Source organism: Pezoporus wallicus, unplaced genomic scaffold (genome assembly GCF_028554395.1).
Source record: "Pezoporus wallicus isolate ANWC-B61680 ecotype Strahan unplaced genomic scaffold, APGP_CSIRO_Pwel_v1 contig_593, whole genome shotgun sequence".
Taxonomy (NCBI): Eukaryota; Metazoa; Chordata; class Aves; order Psittaciformes; family Psittacidae; genus Pezoporus; species Pezoporus wallicus.
In genome coordinates, this window is record NW_026642342.1 from 6646929 (window position 1) to 6665652 (window position 18724).

The following is an 18724-nucleotide window of genomic DNA, read 5'->3' on the forward strand; positions in this document are numbered from 1 at the left end:
CTATTGACCCTGATTAACCTACTGCATCAAGACAACAGAAAACACAGAGAATTTAATCCATATCAAGTCAGTGATCTCATCTCCAGCATGACCTGTAAGTGCTGGTGCCAGAGTAACTGGGGATGTAGCCAGCTGTGGTGCAGGGTAGGAGCGAGGTTTGAAGTAGAAAACAGGAGCTCCGTCAGTTGGCATTGCTGCTGAAATGCTGGTATAGGGAAGCAGTGAAGGGGGAAACAACAAACACACATCAGCAAATGCACTTCCTAAGGCGGCATGGTGTTTCTCCAGATCTGATTTGCACAGGTACAAAAGGTCACAGCCCTTCATTCTAAACGCTGATCGGAATCTTTCAACCAGCAATACAGTCAGAATTCTGTCTTGTCCCAGAATTTCACATGCACACACACACACACACACAGAGAAAGCTTTAAGATAATTTTCTTCATTGCTCTAATACTCTCTAGATAAAAGTTTAAGGCTTAAAAGAGATTTATTCAAGAGTTACTTACGCAGCTGTCTCACATTTGGCTTTGGAAGGGAAGAATCTAATTAAAAACAAAGAAAGAAAAAAAGAAACAAACCATTAATCAGAGTTCCACATACAGCTTACAAACTATGCAAGCAACCTTCAGGACCTGATCTGACATAAACGCATTAACTGTAATCTTAATCAGGAATTTCAGTAAAACCAGCCCAAATTCAATAATCTTGCTCAGCTCAGAAGAATTCTGTTCGCGTATTGATCATTCCTTGGAGAAACACATCTATAGTACAGTTCATGCATCATATGTTTTGATGGCAAGTACACTGCAATTTTTCACACCCAGATGTCACCAGGTCTGACCTGTACTAACTCTGGTTATTCCTATATGGAGCTCTTAAAGATTTTGCACAGATTGCAAAGGCTGGTTTTAAGGTGATGACATTCATCTGAGTATTCATTAATGACAAACAGGAGATATCAATAAGCTATATCACAAAAATGCAATCAAACACTGGCTATCACAACTGAAGAAAAGTCAGTATTACGGCATGATACACACTGCTTTGTCCAAATTGCATGAGTATGCGTTGATTCACAGTTTCCTGAGTCCGTCCTACTTGGTATTCTGCTTTAAAAAGTTTGGTGATATAATGATATATAAGAAATAAACGCTCATAGCTATTATATCAAAGCTATTATTCTTGGCAAGAATATCAAATATCATCATTATTATCAGCATGTAACAGAAAGAGACAAGTAAACATATACTTGAAAATGAAGAATTTTCCCTTCTTTTGATAACTGGCTTCTCTTATCTTTCTCCAAATGTGCCACCTCGAGCAGAAGAGCCAGAGATTCTGGCTTCGGCCCCAAGGACCTGTTTGGTTAGCTGTAGTTTGTTTCTGGACTGCCCAGTAACCTAGGGAATCTCATTTAAATTCTGGCATATCTGAGTGTGTTCACTGCAACAGCAGTAAAAGGATTTGGTAAGACAGTGTCCCAGTAGTTGTTTTTGTATCTTTAGCAACTGAGAGAAAGAATTGTTTAACTGCTATCTAAACACAGCAGCTCAAAAATACTGCAAATAAGTATGTTAAATTACCCTTAAACCAAGACCATGCTTCTACCTTCTGAACCCCAAATGGCAGCACTAAACTGCCAGCAATATCCTACAAGATCATTAGGGTCGCATGTGCCTACAACATCCAAAAAAAGCATTTTATTCATTATCTGTGTGATTGTCACTTGTTCTAACACACAGCAAAAGTGTAACTTGATGCAAGATTTGTGAGGAGGGCTGGACTGAAACCAGGGAGCACTGAACAGTACAAACATGGGTAAGGGCACTATCAGTTTGTCCAAACACTCCACTAGCATATCCCAAATGCCAAGAAAATGCCTTCTGAGCTGAGGGGAGAATGAATTTTCCATGCTCATTCTGCCACTGGCCTCTCTACAGAGGATATAAAGTCTGCTAATGATAGGCTGCATCGCCCACTAACAATTCTCCCCAGTCATCCAGTTCTTAAACTTATTTTAATGTGATTTGCTCAGTGTAACACAGAAGCAGCAGGAATCCTTAAAGTCCAGGAAAAGCATCTAATTTAGAATAACCAGCAGCCAGTCTTTAAAAATTATCATGATTTTCTACAGCTTTATAGCATAGAGGCACTTGTTAGCTGCTCACCTGACATCCTTTCTATGACCTCTCTCCTTTTGCTGTGGAAATAATAATCTATAGTTTCCACACTTAACAGAAATCTGAACAATTGGTAGATTATTTCTACAGAAGAACGCCTATTTCTTAGCATTTAAGGGGCCACCATTGAATATGCCTCTCATTGAACTGGGGGAGAGGGTGTGCATGAAATGCAGGAATGCAAAGGCAAAGAATGTGGCATGGAGTTTTAGACACTTCCATTGGGATCTACTGCAATAATGTAAGCAATTGAGCTTGGAAATAACTAACAAAATTAGGAGGAGAATCATTCCCATTCAGACACACAGTTCTGGTTTCTATTACAGTCAATGAGTCATTCATAAGCCTATGTTCAAAGAACAAAAGACAGCACCTTTGCAATGACCAGTTTGTTCTGACTTTTGAAATATCAAGTGCATGACTTCTTCATTTAGCTCAGAAAAAGGATCCAATGGCAGTAACTCATGTTAAGATGCTTTACAACAATGAAAGCTGGCCTGTTCCCATGAAAGCAAATGAAGGACACCACACCCCTGAAATATCAATTCTCCTGTTCAGTATTTCTTCTGCAAATCTTATGCTCGCATATTGGCCAACAATGGCGTTTAGTTTTTAGAAAGGGGCTGCTTGATTCACTGCAGAACAACTGCATACCAACAAAGCTACGCTGCTAATGGGCCGCTTTGTATGATGTCTGAAAGCTGTGATATGCTGGAGAGATTTCCACCAAACACCCCACAATTAGGCTATATCACCCACAGTGCAACAAAATGCTCTATCACACTGGTGTCTTGTAACTAATCTTTATAAATTTAGCTCATCTTTGCACACTGAGAGCTTGTGCCGCTCACAAAGACAACATTCTCAGTGAAGCCCGAGACGGGAACTGCGCACAGTGCTCCACACATCAGAAGGGCAAGAGAGCTCAGAGTACGAGTCTGTTTATTGAAGGCTGAACTTCAGTTGCAGGATTTACTCATTCCCAATAGAATAACCACTAAGGAAATAAGAAAGAGAGCTTTGCAAAAAGAAAGAGTTGCAGAATCAGGCCCAAAGCACAGTTTGAATTCTACCACACTGACAGATCAAATACATGCCTTTAATTCAGAGTGGATTTGATCTGTAAATTTGTAAAACCCCCAAAAACTAAATATGAGCTGACTTGCAGAGTTAAACAGAAGCAGTTGTTGCTTATTTCCCCTAGCAATGCTGTATGGAACTTTACATTGTTTGAAGACTAAAAAGCATGCACTGTACAAGGGACATTACAGGACTTCCGATCTGCATCCTTTTGACACTCCCCAGAAAGCATTTCAAGGGGCAAACAGCCTTTGGACATAATTGGAAGATTTTAATGTGCAAGTGAAGCTACAAAAAGTTCTGCTTAAACTCCCATGCTAATACAAAAAAAGGAAAAGACAACACACATTTTCTTCTCCAAATGCACCAGAATGTGACTGATGCTGCCAGAGGGATTCACTACAAAAAACTTTCCAGTCCCATTGTGCTGTCTGGCATTATCTCATAACACTCTTCAGCATTTCCAACTCCTTCAACAGCCACACTGGTGGGGTTTTTCCTTAAAGATTATAGAATCAAAAAAGCTTGAAAGCGGAGCTAAAATCCCTTTGTGCATCTCACCTTTTGCTCTGAATATCAGACTTTAGAGTCCCCCAGTACTCTGAAATTCCATTGTTGTTATTTCTAAATATGTATTTACAAGCAAAATAAAGAAATCATACAACAGGGAGAAGAGTACTGCCTTTGATCTCTGGCCAACCAGAAGTTGCTGCAAGTGCTATTAATAAATATTCATACTTCTGAAAACCACTCTGGTGTAGGATGGTATTCCCTCCACAATGCCTGTCAAAACCACATGCCCAGAGATCAGTAACGACAGTCAAAAACCAGCAATGAACTGCCATGATGATTGCTGCCAGGGAGATGTCTCAACTAGTAACATCTTACAAACACAGTATCATAAGATCAAACAATGCCACATGGAGCACTCTAGCATTCCAACCAGCTGTATCTTACACAACAGTACAAGTACCTTCTGGTTTTCCTTCATGTGATACTACAACAAGGGGCTTGGTGAAGGTTTTCTTGTTGTGCATCATAGCCAAAATCATATCCACGTTGAGAGAAGTGCAAGCTTCATCAGGAGGAATGCACTGCAAGTGGAAGAAGCAGTGCATGAAGTCAGAGAGAGTCACCCATTGACAGCTCCACAGTTGCCCTATCATCAGTTTTATCCTATACTCTTTACCAAAAAAAGAGGACAACCTCCAGACAACCCCATTTAATGTACTGGCAAAGGTAATTCTTAGCTGTGCCTCAGGACACAACCTTTGCCTTCATTAAGGATCCTGTGACCTTCATGACAGGTGTTACTACTGAACTCAAAAAGTAGCAATTATTTTATGATAAATCTGTTTTTAAAAATCTGGTAGCCAAAACTGTAGCTCCCATCACATGTTGATCAACATTGAAAAGTCATCTTTAAGAACCCCAAACAAAACATTTTAAGGAGAATGTGCATAAACCCCAACGAAATTTCAAATTCTTAGAGCATGTTCTTTAACAACCAATTTACAGCCATTTCCATTAGTTCTAAAGCAAAATTTGGCAGCCCTCTTTTGTATCAGTCAGATAGCTGGTATTCTACATGTCTTTGGAAATTAGAGGTAACATTGTTTGTGCTTTGCATTTTAGGTAGCAAAGATAAATTTGAACCACTTGTAAAATAAAAAGCAATTTCTATTTATCCCATGTAACCACCTAATGCAATTTAAACAAAAACTGTAAATCATGCAATGCTTAGCATCACAAGTCTTATCTATTAAAGCCTTGACCCTAGAGATAAAATGTTCATGACATCAATGCCACAGAAAAAACATTTATTCACTTCAAAGTTCAGATGACAAAAAAATATCTTATTTTCATCTAAATCAGAAACTTAAGACTTCAATAAATTACTGACCTTTGGCAGTCCTTGAGTATCTTTATCTTTGTTGGTACACAAAGTCAACTCACAGTGAAGAAAGAGCAGTGAGATGTTGAATATTGGTTTAAACACAAAGCTAAACCTCTTTTTGTCCTTCTGTGCATATGGTATCAGAAAGTTCACCTTCTCAGTACTGTAGAATTTAACAGATTCATCTTTAGGACAAATGTTTTCTATAATGGTGTAGTCAGACATTCTATCGGGATTTGAGAATGGGGAAATGAAGCATGTTTGAATGGCAAAGCCCAAGGATCTGTCAGCTTTAGTCACAGACACCTGCATTAAAGAGAGGCGGCGAGATGTCAGAAATTGCATTTTCAGTTCACATTTCACTAATATTTTCAACAATTTTTCAAGCAGTTTTCCAGTGCCACTTCCAATCTGAACTATTTTGAAGGCTAAATGTTAAGGGTAGGCTGTCAAACTGTGAGACAGAAAAGCTACGGTTTCAAAACCAGCAGCTGCTTAACCGCACAACCATGCCTAAATACAGCAATCCCTTATCTTTCTGAAAGCAAAATTAAAACCCAGTCTAGATCAGACACATAGTTAATGCCTGCAACCGCCACCTGAAATGGCTCTGCTTCCCTTAGACATACAGGCTGGAACAGAGCTGTATGGAAGTCAATTATTAACTCCATGTCTTTGTATCTGCTTGAAACATTAATGAAAAAGGGCAAAAAAAGGAAAAGGGCAAAAAAGAAAGGCAACAGACACAGCAGAGAACCCACCCCCAGCCAGGAGAGGAATGCAGAGGCAGAGAGGAAGTCATGGTCTGACATGTGGGTGGCATTCCTGGACTCAGGGGGCAGGGGAGCCTCCTAAAGGATCCTTTTAGTTTATTGTAAGTCTGAAATTCATATTCCTTTATGAAAAATGACTGCAAACTTCCAGGACACTGATGCTGTTCAGCTGGGCTGGAATGCAGGCAAGAAATGCTACAGAATAATTAAGGAAAAAAAAATTAATGGAATTTGTGACAAATGAAGCATGTTGCTCTTAATAAACAACAGAAGTGTTGTGCCTCAACTATTAACACTGCCTGATGAGAACAGTTACACAAGAAATTATTTTCTTCTTAGAAGAAATGTGCTTTATGTGCACTTAATCCTGATGTGCTGCATGTATATTTAAGGAAGAGCCTGCCAAAGTTTCCTGTGGTCTGTACAGAAATTTTTGGATGCTATGAGTTGTGCAGTGAATAAAGGCATTTTTTCTCTCCCTTATGTGAGCAGCAATCAAATTAGAAATGAAGGGATGTGCTGAAGCATCTAAGCAAGAAAGACCATCTTCTAAAATGAACAGAAATAAACACTGATGAATGCAAGTCTCAAGTCACAGATACTGACAGTTAAATAAGCTGATGGCATAAACTAGTTTAAAAAGAGATCATGTCAAGGGCAGGAATGCTACACTATCATGAAACACCATCAGGTAAATAAAGGGAGGAATGATATTTCAAGGAAAGAAGAGAACTAAGTAGGATAGTGAGACCAAAATGTGGTAAGAAAGTGACAGAAGAGAACAAAGATGAAGAAAAATAGCCAAAAGATTCAAATACAAAGAAACATTTCTAGCAGAGAAACAAAAGGGAGCTATAGAATTCTTACAGGTTGTGACCTAAGCAATCTATTGACCAAAAGAATTATGTATATTAATAACAAAAGCAAAACAGAAACAGGAACAAAAATGTTAGAAGTCCGCGTCAGCTAAAAATGGAATCACAGAAGTTCAAAACTGATACAGGTTTTCCACTGTGCAATAAGAAGAAGCAGGGAAAATAAAGTTTTCTGCCAGGACAGGTGATGAAGAAATCAGAACATGTGTCTGAATAAACAGCTCCAGAACTGGTCAAATCCAGAGGCCTGGAGCCACGGGGATTCATCCCAGATCACTGAAGGAAGCAGCTGGTTTTGTCCAAATGAAAAAAACCACACACTTAACTGAACACAACACATTTTTGCTTCAACTGCCTTAAGTATTCTCACTGTGTAGAGAATGAGGAGGAGACACAACACATTGAAACAATGACAAAAACTGCATCAGTGTCAAACAGGCACTACACTTCTGCAACATGGGCTCCCAAAGAGGAGCTACCTTGGGCAAGGGAAACATGGCACAGCACTGCTTCTGGTAACATCTTCATTTTCCCGGCCTTATAAGCCCAAAATACTGACTGTATTGGTCTGAAGTTCCTCAGCCATATTACCGAATAACAAGAACTCTGAAGTCTTCATCAAGAAATGCCAGTTCAGAAGAAGAGCTCAGAGAACACCTTGAAATTCTGCACAGAAAAGCAGATTTGGCAAAATGACCCATTTACCTTGTTAAGTTCACCCATTTTGCAGGAATCTCTTGGTTTTGACCCAAAATAGATTGTCCTGCTTCTCACCCCCCAGTTTCTGTTCTCTGCAGCAACTAAAGTACCTACTCGTCTGCCTAAAGCAACTTCACAAAACCTTTCAACTGATAAGAACAGATCTGGCGCAGCTGCATGGCCTTGCAAACCGTTTCCATTGGTTTGAAAGCCTTTTTCAGTTTGTTACCTCTACGTATACTGGTCCATTCTCAGCAACAGAGAAGAGTCCTTGGGAGGGAGCAAGGAACAGATCTGTTCTGTACAGCTCCATGTTGAAGGTGACATTGGCGATGTGTGGTTCAGGAGGCCAAAACACACCTCTGTCATTCTCTGGCTGGTGCAGCGTGCAATTAAACTGAAATCAAACAAACCAATACAATAGCATCCTGAGTCAGGGGTGGAAGCTGGATAAGAACAAATTTGCATTGTACAATACAGTGTAAATCTTCAATAGGGTCACAAGCAATATAAGAGAAATGTGTTAAAAGACAAATTATTTGCTATAGAATTCATATGATTTCTTGTGAAGTGCCTAGTACAATGGGCATTTCTCTAGTGTCAGGTGCAAACCCAAGAGGGACATACCGCTATTTCAGGCCAGCTTGAGAAAGCAACATCTCCTTCATCAGCATCCCCTGGAAATCCATTATCACCTGATTCCATGTCATCATCATCAAAGCCACTGTTTTCGGCTGGTGATGACAGCTGAATAACGATCTGCACAAAAAGGATTGCAAATGCATAAAATTACGTGATAACTCAGCACTCTCTCTTCATGATTATTATTTCTTTCTCTCTTCAGAACAATACAAAGGCCAGAAGAAGTGCACCAGCTAAGCAGATAGTGAAAAGCACGTCTTAAATAGCCTTGTGCTGAACATGTAAGGTATGTAGGGTCTATTTAGAGAATGTCCCTTAGTTTTTTTTCCACAATTCAGAGCCAGCAAAGACACCAGTCTGGGTGCTAGTGTCTGAATGAGCAGCCTAGCATTTCCATTCTATTTCTGGTACTCCTACAACCAACACTGAAAAGAGAAATGGCTTTCTAAAGTGGGTTTTTTGCAACTTAGTTTTCCTTAACGCACTCATGGAAAATCACTGCAAGTGTTTGGGTCATTAAAGGATTTTCTCTTCTGTCATTCGACTATTTTTTTCAGAGATGTACACCTAAAACCACCATATCCCTTTCTTCATTTTTCCTTCATTTTTCTCTGAATTCCTACTGAATTGCCCCTCCCTTTTTGTCCTCCTTTACACACTTCTCCATTTCTTCACCTGACAATTCCTCTTTTTGCTTTCCAATGTTCTGCACTCTGCTGCTGTAAGCCCAGCAGCTCCTCAGCTAGTTCCCCCCCCTCCAGAACTTCATCTTGGTTTTCTTGGCCATTGAACAACTGCTCAGAAGTAACATATACACTCTTTGAGAGTCCACTGCATGCTGCTCATTTTTTTAGGAGAAATGCTCCCAAATTCTGAAAGATACCATACATGTTTTGGAGTGTCAGTGAGTATCCAAGACCATTACAAGACATGATGCAGAAAGGAGAAGAGGCAAATATCCATTTTAGTTTGGGCCATAATATAAGGGCAATTACAGTATTTAACTCTAGACCTGTGCTACTCTGTAGTTTGGAGATTTTTCTATCCACAGTCTTGGTCTGGGACTGTTTCTAAAGTTAAGTGCTACAGACTTGCCAGTACAGAATGGTTTTAACCAGGCAAGGTCAGATCAGATTGCCTTAGCCGTTTTTGGGTTGGACCATCATTTGCTGAGGTTAATTCTATGTACTGGAAAGCTCAGCATGAGAAACGTGTCATTACTTTCTAACCCAGATTAGCTGCACTGTACTCAACCTCATAAACCGAGTCAGCCTGGAAGCAGTTGCTTAGAGCTTAACTGGCTCCTTAGCATCATCCCTTATTCAGAGCACTCAAGAATCCTTTCATCGTGTACATCAACTGATGGCAAATATGAATCCAATTTAGAAGAGAGAAGCATGCAAAAATATCTTCTCCTTTTTCATATGCAATTCGGGAAGAAAGAGTTTCACTTAATGAAATAATGAATTAGTGAGTAATTCAGCATATGAATTAAATGGTATTGCTTTGTGGAATCACAAAACTTAATTCCTATTTCTCCTTACAGCTATGTAGTACTGTTACGTACAGGTACATCAAAGCTGCATAGGAAAAGATGGTGAAACTTCTCTGAGACTGGTATGGATGGTCCCCAGATTGCAGTCACGCAGTTTTGTAACAGTATTTAACTCCAACTCCTCCTTTTTCCTTTGGAATACTATCTGACCACAGGAGCACACTGAATGTGGAGCCTTCATATCTCCTTGAATACAGGGACTGTGACTACAACTAGGTTTGAGCTAGACAGGAAAAGATCTGGATGCATCCCTTTTGCTAAGACCAAAGCTAACTATAATGGCTTCCTTGTCCTTGTACCACTATGATGTGCAGCGCAGGAGGCTCTTCTTTGTAAAATACTCACAGAGTTAAAATAAACAATCTTGTTCAAGATATATGCTGTTCGAGTCCCACATTTGTTCAGCAAAGACTCCAAAATGAAATGGGTACCATTCATCCTGGCTTTGCAAGAGTGATCCAACAGCGAGAGTTCTGTCCTCGTGTAGCCACTAGCCTGAAACAAAGGTGCTTTGTAAGTGGCTGAAACACAATTGTGTTAGGCTCTTGCTTAAAGTGCAGCTCAGACTACCGCTCATGACTGCTAATAGGAGGAAGTGAAGTTCATTGTACTGACATTCAGGGAAGGTCACTCTCAAAATGCTGTTGTACAAGACAGGGAATAAATGTAACATGGAACAAAGAAAACAACAGGTTCATTATTAATCTACTGATTAATAATGCTGACTCTGTTTGGTCTGAAATGAGCTAAAAACGCTGTCTGTGTCAGGCTCATTTCCACAATGGCCACAAGCAACCTGTCAGCTGGTAGATGGTAAAGACAGATCTATTCAGGTCTCATGCAGCTATCAAAAGCAGCTTCTTTGTACTATAGAAGTTAAAACCAGACTGATGGCTGAGTACAGTCGTTTTCTGACAAACCAACCCCTCAAAGCTTTAATCAGAAAATCCCTCTACAAACTACCTGATTGTTGGGAAGAGGAAACATGATTTGAGTTACAACTATATTATAGTTTCCTCACCAAACTCTACTCTGGGAGGCTGGCTGGTGATGGGTATAGAATGTTTATTTTTTATTATCAAAATACAAATAAAATGATCTGCCCAGAAAAGCCTTCCCAAATTTGAGAAAAAGAGATCACACCAACCTGCAGAGAGTCTTTTTCTACAGCTACTGTCATGACTTTGTCATCACACTTTATTGACAGGGCCATATCAGCACTGCCCTGAGCCTCTTCAGGTTCTTTATGTTTTGAGAGGGAATGCTCAAAATCATGATTTATTAATGTATCCACTGAATCCCTGGATGGGAAGATTCCTTCTCCCACTGTTTCATGTCTTCCTCTGTTAATGTGAAAAGGAAAGGTCAGGCCATCACTTAATGCAGGATTCTTTGGGGCAGGCAGTGGGTTAGCACCCAGCAATTCTGTCAGCTCTGGAGGAAGGGAATGATCTTCTTCATCATTCATCTCTTCTAAAACAAAAGAGGAAAGAAAAAGAAAATTGAAAAAAGGGAAAACATTAGGTTATTAGATATTTTTCCTAAAAGTATTCAGAACTAATAATTTTCATACAAAAAAAGAATAAAATATTATCCAGAAAAGAAGTTCCTGAAGGACACCTAAAGCACCATTTTTGTATTTTCCAGATATCTGTCCACAATTCCTGCAGTAAGGGTTTAGTTGTTATTGTGACATCTGCTCTCGGTATATTTTAGTCCCTGCTAGAAATCTGCCTCACCAGGAGCTGAAAATAAACTATGAAGAGTGGGCCCATTATATGCAAAAGGCAATCACAGAGGTAAAAGGAACACCCCATTTAGAAAATATTCTAGTTTATTGCTGCTGAAATAGCCTAAGTGAAAATTATGGCATGGAACACAACACACATTCAGTCACTCGACAGTTGTGGAACTACTTACATAACCAAAGTGAAGTCAAATGAGGCTTAACTTTATACTATGTAAATGAGAACACTATCTGCTGGCTTACACACGCAACTGCTCAGGACAGAAGTCTCAACACCCACCCCAAGCAGGTAGTTTATCTGTAACCCAAGAGAGTCCAATTGATAAAATTAATGTGAACATCAGCTTTATCAAACCAGCTAAGCAACACTTCTAGTGGCTGAAGTAGTGAATAAGCAGATGCAGCTCTACTAGCTTCAATGGACATAGGTATTTTAACATCAGTAATGACTCTGGCCAAGTAACTAATTTGAGGGCTGTATTTATTCAATTTGCTCAGATTTTTATGGTAAGACAGTTTTGTCTGAAAGCAATTTAAAAGTTTATTTAATTATCTCAAGGAAATACTATGCTCACACTTTGGGGAAAAAGTATTATAGACTCAAAGCTGAGTTTATTAACTTACAAAATATCCAGCTACTGAAGTCCATTGCAGTGAAGGCTGAGCATGGTCAGCTGTAACAGCTTGTGAGCTAGATAAGCTATAACCATTTAATTTCACTATAATTTCAGGAAATAACACAATTTGCCTGGATTTTCCTCATCAAAAAGCCACAGAATACTTCTTTTAACCAGCATTCACAGATACTCCAACACCAGCTTTCTTGATGATGAGTAACAAAAGTAGCGCAACCCCCAACAACTGACAGAGCACCTTTCAAATCATCATATTCCTGGAAATACAAGACATGTTTTCTATATGCTAGAAGTCCATTTCAAGTGTACCTGTATCTTCAAGTTGCAGATGAAATCTGTTAGCAACAGGGGCTTTTGTGTAGGAAATAACTGGACTGTAGTTATGCTCATAAGCCCACTTGATCAAACTCTCATGTGATGAAGGAAGATCAGGTATTACTGATTTACTCATGCTCATGGATCGCTCCGTTTCCTTTCCAAAACCAATGCTATTTGATGTCTGCAAAGAAAAACTTGGTTCATGATTTATCATTTAAGGATAATTAAAATGGAATAGTGACACTGACTAAACATGTTTTTTTTTACTCTACTAAGTAACAGCAAGCTGAGAACACCTTGGAAATAAACCAAACTCTGCCACCTTAGGCACAGAATTGCTGCACACATGGAGAAAAGGCCCCCCTTCCTCCCAGGCTCTGCCAGGAGTACAATAAATCAAGGTAGCTCGGAACTGTTAATCCCTAATGAGACAAAGGCATATTTACAGCTGTATTTTCTTCAAAACTCAGTCGACATGACTTCTGAGGTAAGGGGCACTCAGGATGACAACTGATTCTTTCAAATGCCCCCTTCATTTCTTTGAAGAGAGCATTACTTAAACTACATATGGGAAAACCTTTGTTCAAATGAACATTACTGAAAAAGGCAAAACATAGCATGCTCATGAAGTAGAGAGCTGATACCAGCTAATGCTTCAAAGTCAGCTCAAATCGAGGATAGTCTGTGACTCCCTGAATGAGCTTCATGCTGTGTCTCCTGCAAAATGTTGAGTATGTTAAACAGGACTGAATTCAACCCTTAATAGAGCAATACGCAAGAGCATACACATTTATGCAAGGCCAAATTGCTTCAAAGGACAGCATACACTTTCTTCACAATAAAATTTCAGATTTCATTAACAATATAAGTTTTGCACAAATACATCCATACAGTGAATTCATAATGCACTTGCTGACCTCTTAGTTTTACCATTATATCATTAAAAATAACAGCTCCTCAGAGGTGGCCATGGAATACAGATAAGCCGCACAACCAGTTCCCTTTCGTTTTACTGCATAAGTTCTGCAAAACCTTCAATTTCCTCATACAAATGGGTGAGCAAAACAAATGTAAGAAGCATCTCTAGCTGTTAGAGAAGCAGTTAGGAAACATTCACTGGTATTTCACTTGTTTTTAAGTGCTTCGCATCTTAAACTAGTATTCACACAAAGCTAAATACATACGTATTTATTTTCATATACACAACATTACTATTATGCCTATAACAATCACATCAACAACTACAGAACAAGCTGAGTAGACACACAGCAGGAAAGGCACAACGACCCACTTGTCAAGGATTTCTGCAATGTGATCTAATTGCACTTTCTATATGCAGATGACACCATTGAATGCTCTACAACAAACACATTCACTTCTATGCCTGATTACCTTCATCATATAGGCTGCATTTTTTTAAATCCCCATTGGTTTCCCTCAATGTAAGCCAATCTTAATTCTCTTTCACTCTAGAACATCAAAAGATTGACCACACCAATCTCTTTTGCCCAGATTGCTTTTACTCAGTGGTTTGTATGGACCTGCTACCCAGCATCACTGAGCTCAGCTGTACGTCTTTGCCTCACCTCAGAAATGGAGCTTTTGAAGAAAGTAGTGAATAAAGCTTGTACAGAGTCCTGATGGAATGGCACAGCACAGTTTTCGTTTGGCTCCGTCCCTCATTTCTTCCTAATGACCCAGTTCTACATCCTTTAAACACTCATAGTTTCACAACTGAAGTTAAAGAGAATTTTAGGTGCAGAGCTTGAAGATACTGTTACCAGTACAGTTATCAATGACCAGCAAAGGCCACTGAAGATAAGAAACAGAAAAAAAGCAATAAGTATCCTAATTTTAGTGCCTTCCTACTGTTTTGGGTCAAAAAAAATCTCTTATTCTTCAACAGATACTCATCTGGATATGATTTATCACACATTTTCACATTACCATATGGCTTTGACTGGTTGGAATTATTATACTACCCCAACTTTGCTGGACCTCCCTCTCTGTTTTTCTTCTCTTTTTTGCCATGAAGAGACAGCTGAATAAACATTATCTCAGAATTTTACTGTCCTAACTGGCACCTGACCATTTTGTTGGCTTGTTTTTACCTCTCCACTCCATGCTGAGCCTGTAAACATTCAGTCCTGCATTGCCTCAATGAAACAAAACCAAGCACAAGGGCTTGAAGAAATAGACATAGTGAAGTGTCTTCCCTTGCCTGCACTGCCAACACCTTCACTCACAGTAGATGAAACCGGGCAACAAAAGCCACCTTCTAACCTACTGAGACCATTTCAGGAACTGGTGGGCAGTTGTTCTCCTGTAAAGAAGAGTGACTTTAAGCTTTCGAAACCCTCATGGGTTTGTTCTGTGCATTTCACCTCCCTCACTTTTTGCCCCTCAACACACTTACTTTCTTTCTGCAACTTCACATCTTTGCCCGCTGTGCAGCCCACAGCTTTCTCAAAGGACACTGAGTCCAAAGTAATGTGAATGGCAGAGAGTCCACAAGCACAGAAATACACAAGCACTGCACGGGGAGTAAAGGAAGGACAGACTGCACACACGAGTTGCGCGCACAGCCTGGGAGGAAAGCATTGTGTGTATATCACAGGCAGTTACTTTACTTATACTATTCCCATTTTACTTGATTTTGTGTTCATCCTCTTTCAGAGTTTCAAAAAACCCAGCAAGCTGGGAGCTGAGCCAGATGACCCAAAAAGTCTTTTTCACTTTGTCTATGAACTTAGACCTTAATAACTCATGGTCCTGAGTTTGAGGCAGCTTAGCACTAACCCTTCCCTCTCGGTTTGCCAATCCCCTCAAGACAATTCCGATTAGTACTGAGGGCAAGAAGTTAGGAAAATTGAAGTGCATGGAACTGCTTCAACTAATAAAAAGAACATTGTGAAACATTACCTAATTGTTCAGTAATGTTATTATGCATTGTCTAAACTTGGGCTTGGAAAGGCCTTCAGCTTAATAGAGATACAGAAAGATCCTAAATGCTGGACGTAGAGGCTTTATAATGACATGGGGGTGTTTAGTTCTCTCCCACACCCCTCTAAACGAAGGAGAACAAATACACATTCAGAAAATGAAGCATCTATACAAATGAAGCAGTATAGCAAATGAAGCAGTATGGCAGTTACAAATCCTAATATAAATATACAGTATTTTATATACTGACATTTCCATATATAGTATTCCTTTCTCTTTTCCTTAATCTAAATAAAATGTCATGTTATGATATGAAATACGGTACTTTGACTATCTCCAAGTGTGAAGTGAACTGATGCACAATTCTCTATCCTTAGACCTATAAACAGGCCTATTCAGGACCTGCAGAATGACCAGAACATCCTTTCCCGTCCATTAAATAAATATGCATCAGAGATCAAAAGGGAATTTCATCATCCACCCTAGACAATTTTTCCATTCAATTTCCTGAGCAGCACAGTAATTTATTTCCTTTTATTTCCCTGTCAAAATCTAGCATGAAATCCTGCCTATCAATCTGTCCTCTTAGAATATTTAGACTAAGCAGCCTTCTGATCTTGTCAGAATTGCCCTTGCACACATTAAAGGGAGAAAGCTACTAAGCAAAGTAAAATTCTTAGTAAAATGTTAGTATAGATAGCTGGAGTTTGAAAATGCATCCAAGTTACTGCAAAGCTTAATAAGGAGGCCACCCAGAAGTCTTGAGCAAACATTCAGCTCAACTGCACAATATGCTCTTAACTGATCACTTAAGACTGAAACAGGTCACACATCTATAGGCTGCAAGAGCAGTCCGATTGTATTTATCTGTTTATTTCAAAGCAAGGAAAAGCTCATTTTCTTGGTAGAAATGGTGTTGAGCCACAAAGCCTATAGCAAAAATCATTCTGCATCAGAATCTCCAGTTATGTGTAAGTATAGTTTCAGAAGTTTAGCTTTATAGATCCTGGGTTTATGTTTTTTAAAGCTTCCTGGTTGTGGTCTGAGGAGAGGCAAGTTCAGTTTGAACAAACATTGCTGGGGACAGAAGTACTGGCAGGGAAGAGGGCTAAAGACTACTAGAACCACAAGTGGAAGGAGTAAAAAAGCCTTCACTTCCACAGGGATGTATGTGCCATAGTATCTAGGATTCTCCATTCTGTACTCACAGACATCTTTCCAACTTCAGAGATGAACCTGTACATCCACTCACCAAAGTAACAGCAGAAAGGGAGATGAACATCCAACACAGTGTTTAGGGTACTTCAGCCGAAGCCAAAAAGACGCAGACCCTAAATCCTTGTATTTTTACCACCTGGTTTCTGTGATGTGCTGGTCAGTTTAATAGCCCATATACTAAGTTAATAAGGAAAAAAACCATAGTTTCTGATTTTACTCCTTGAAATGCAGTTAATAACTAGAAAAGCAGCTGAGAAAATGTGATCTAGCACTGTACCACGTTTAAATGGATTCTGTATTGTTGCAAAAAATGAAGGTGTCTCAACTTACAATCACTTCCAGCTTTCCTTGGATATCATGCGACTTGATAACCCAATTGACAGACTTTTTACACTTGAGGATAAGTACGACATCTCTGACAAGTTTGGTGCCTGGTTGAGATGGTTTAATGTCAACGATTATATCCACCTGGAAAGCACTGTATGTGGAAAATAGGGAGAAAGTCAGACCAGAATGCCAGAAATTTTCAGCTATCAACCTTCTTCCAATCCATCATGTTTCCACTGTCTGGCCAGCTGATTAAAATGCTGGAGATTATCCCAGGCAACACAACATGTGCAAAACAGATTGTTACTCCACATACGCTTAAATGATTTTGAATAACAATAGAAATAAAATATTTTTTAGATAAATCATATTTTTTTGTCTCTTATTTACAAGAACTGCGCTACTCATTTCAGCTATTACTTAGAGGAGGTTAGTTATATGACTAGCAGTTTGCTTTAGAATGTAAATATTGGTTTCTTATTTCACTGTGACAGTGCCTAAATATAGCTGTTGCAGTTTCCTTTGGCTATAACGATATTAAAGCTCAAAATCATACCTTAAAAAAAAAGACAAATTAGACAGGTTAATACCAAAAAAACTGCACAAATACTATATTGGGGTGGGTCTCTGCCTAGGAAGTTAAATTGTGGAAATGACTTTGCTTAGGATCTTGCATGTGTTGAAGAATTACACTGTGCATTCTGTTTCCAATACTTCTGGATATATACTTTCTTTAAAATGAAAAGAAAAGCAGATGTCCAGCCTACTGCCTGCTGGAAAATAGATGAACACCATCCAGATTTTCAAGACCTCAGTAAAATAAGTACAGCAAATGGGTTTGTACCCATCAATAATACCTTGTCATGCAAAATATTAGTTGAATAGGAAAACCTTTACTTCCAGATTGTCTTATGGGGCCATATGTCACAAGAACGTGCTCATCCCTAAGTAAGATACGCTAAGTATCTTGGGACCTTTGTTTCACCTCCTGCAGTTTTACACATGCCCAGGTCAGCTTCTGTATGTTTCTTTCTGGATATAAACTTTGCAAAAATAGCTGTGGATAACAGATAAAACTAAAAATGAAACAAGATGAATTTATTACTTTTTACTTTAAATAACAAAACATTTTGCACTGTTATCATCTGAAAAACAAATTCCTATCGTACTACCAGCCAAAGCCAAAAGCCCAGAGGACTTGGAGACATGGCTGTCATTGCACAACACTGCAAGGGACTTGCTGATGTTGACACTGAACAGCAGCTGTTCAGAATAGGGCTGCAACTCGGGCCACTCAGAGGCAGATCATTTGGGTTTACCTATACTCCACTTCTACTACACCTCAGCACATTTTTACTCTCCCAAGGTTGACAGGCACGAATATTCCAGGCTCTGGATTCATTATCTTGCAATGAGATAGTTACCCTTCTTGCAAAGACCCCTCCTCCTACCTCTATCTCCCTGTGTGAACGTTTCATCATAGAATGGATATGCCTAAATGTAACTACATGAGGAGTACAATTAGACAGTGCTGGATATCTAGTGTCTGCAGTACATAGACAGGATTTTAATTCTACCTGCTCTGTGAGGAAATAGTATTTTTCTTCTTGCATACAGAGTTAAGCAATTTTCCCTAACCACTATTTATAAGCCTTTTTGGACAGTGGACCTCTGTCAACTCTTAACATTTCTTGCAATACACACTATCCATTAAACTCAACTGGAAACTTGACAGAAAATACTGTTATGGTTCTGCAGACCCATACTGGAACAATTATTATGGACCACAGACCACTTGTGACCTCTGGACCACTGCTTGAAAGCCACTGCCC

The 18724-nt window shown here is 39.3% G+C and overlaps 1 protein-coding gene across 3 annotated transcripts in view; it reads right to left on the reverse strand.

Moving 5' to 3' along the window:
- Positions 1 to 18724, reverse strand: part of TGFBR3 (transforming growth factor beta receptor 3) — a 114173-nt gene that overhangs the window by 9062 nt on the left and 86387 nt on the right. For 2 of the 3 annotated variants that reach the window (XM_057429068.1, XM_057429070.1), the window contains 9 exons: positions 16896 to 17043; positions 12396 to 12585; positions 10852 to 11177; positions 10050 to 10199; positions 8135 to 8266; positions 7737 to 7904; positions 5167 to 5466; positions 4237 to 4357; positions 510 to 545 (listed from right to left, as the gene is read on the reverse strand). In XM_057429068.1, the coding sequence (XP_057285051.1) occupies positions 510 to 545; positions 4237 to 4357; positions 5167 to 5466; positions 7737 to 7904; positions 8135 to 8266; positions 10050 to 10199; positions 10852 to 11177; positions 12396 to 12585; positions 16896 to 17043 (1571 nt within the window). The remainder of the gene's footprint in view (positions 1 to 509; positions 546 to 4236; positions 4358 to 5166; positions 5467 to 7736; positions 7905 to 8134; positions 8267 to 10049; positions 10200 to 10851; positions 11178 to 12395; positions 12586 to 16895; positions 17044 to 18724) is intronic. The other variant, XM_057429069.1, reaches the window with a different exon arrangement.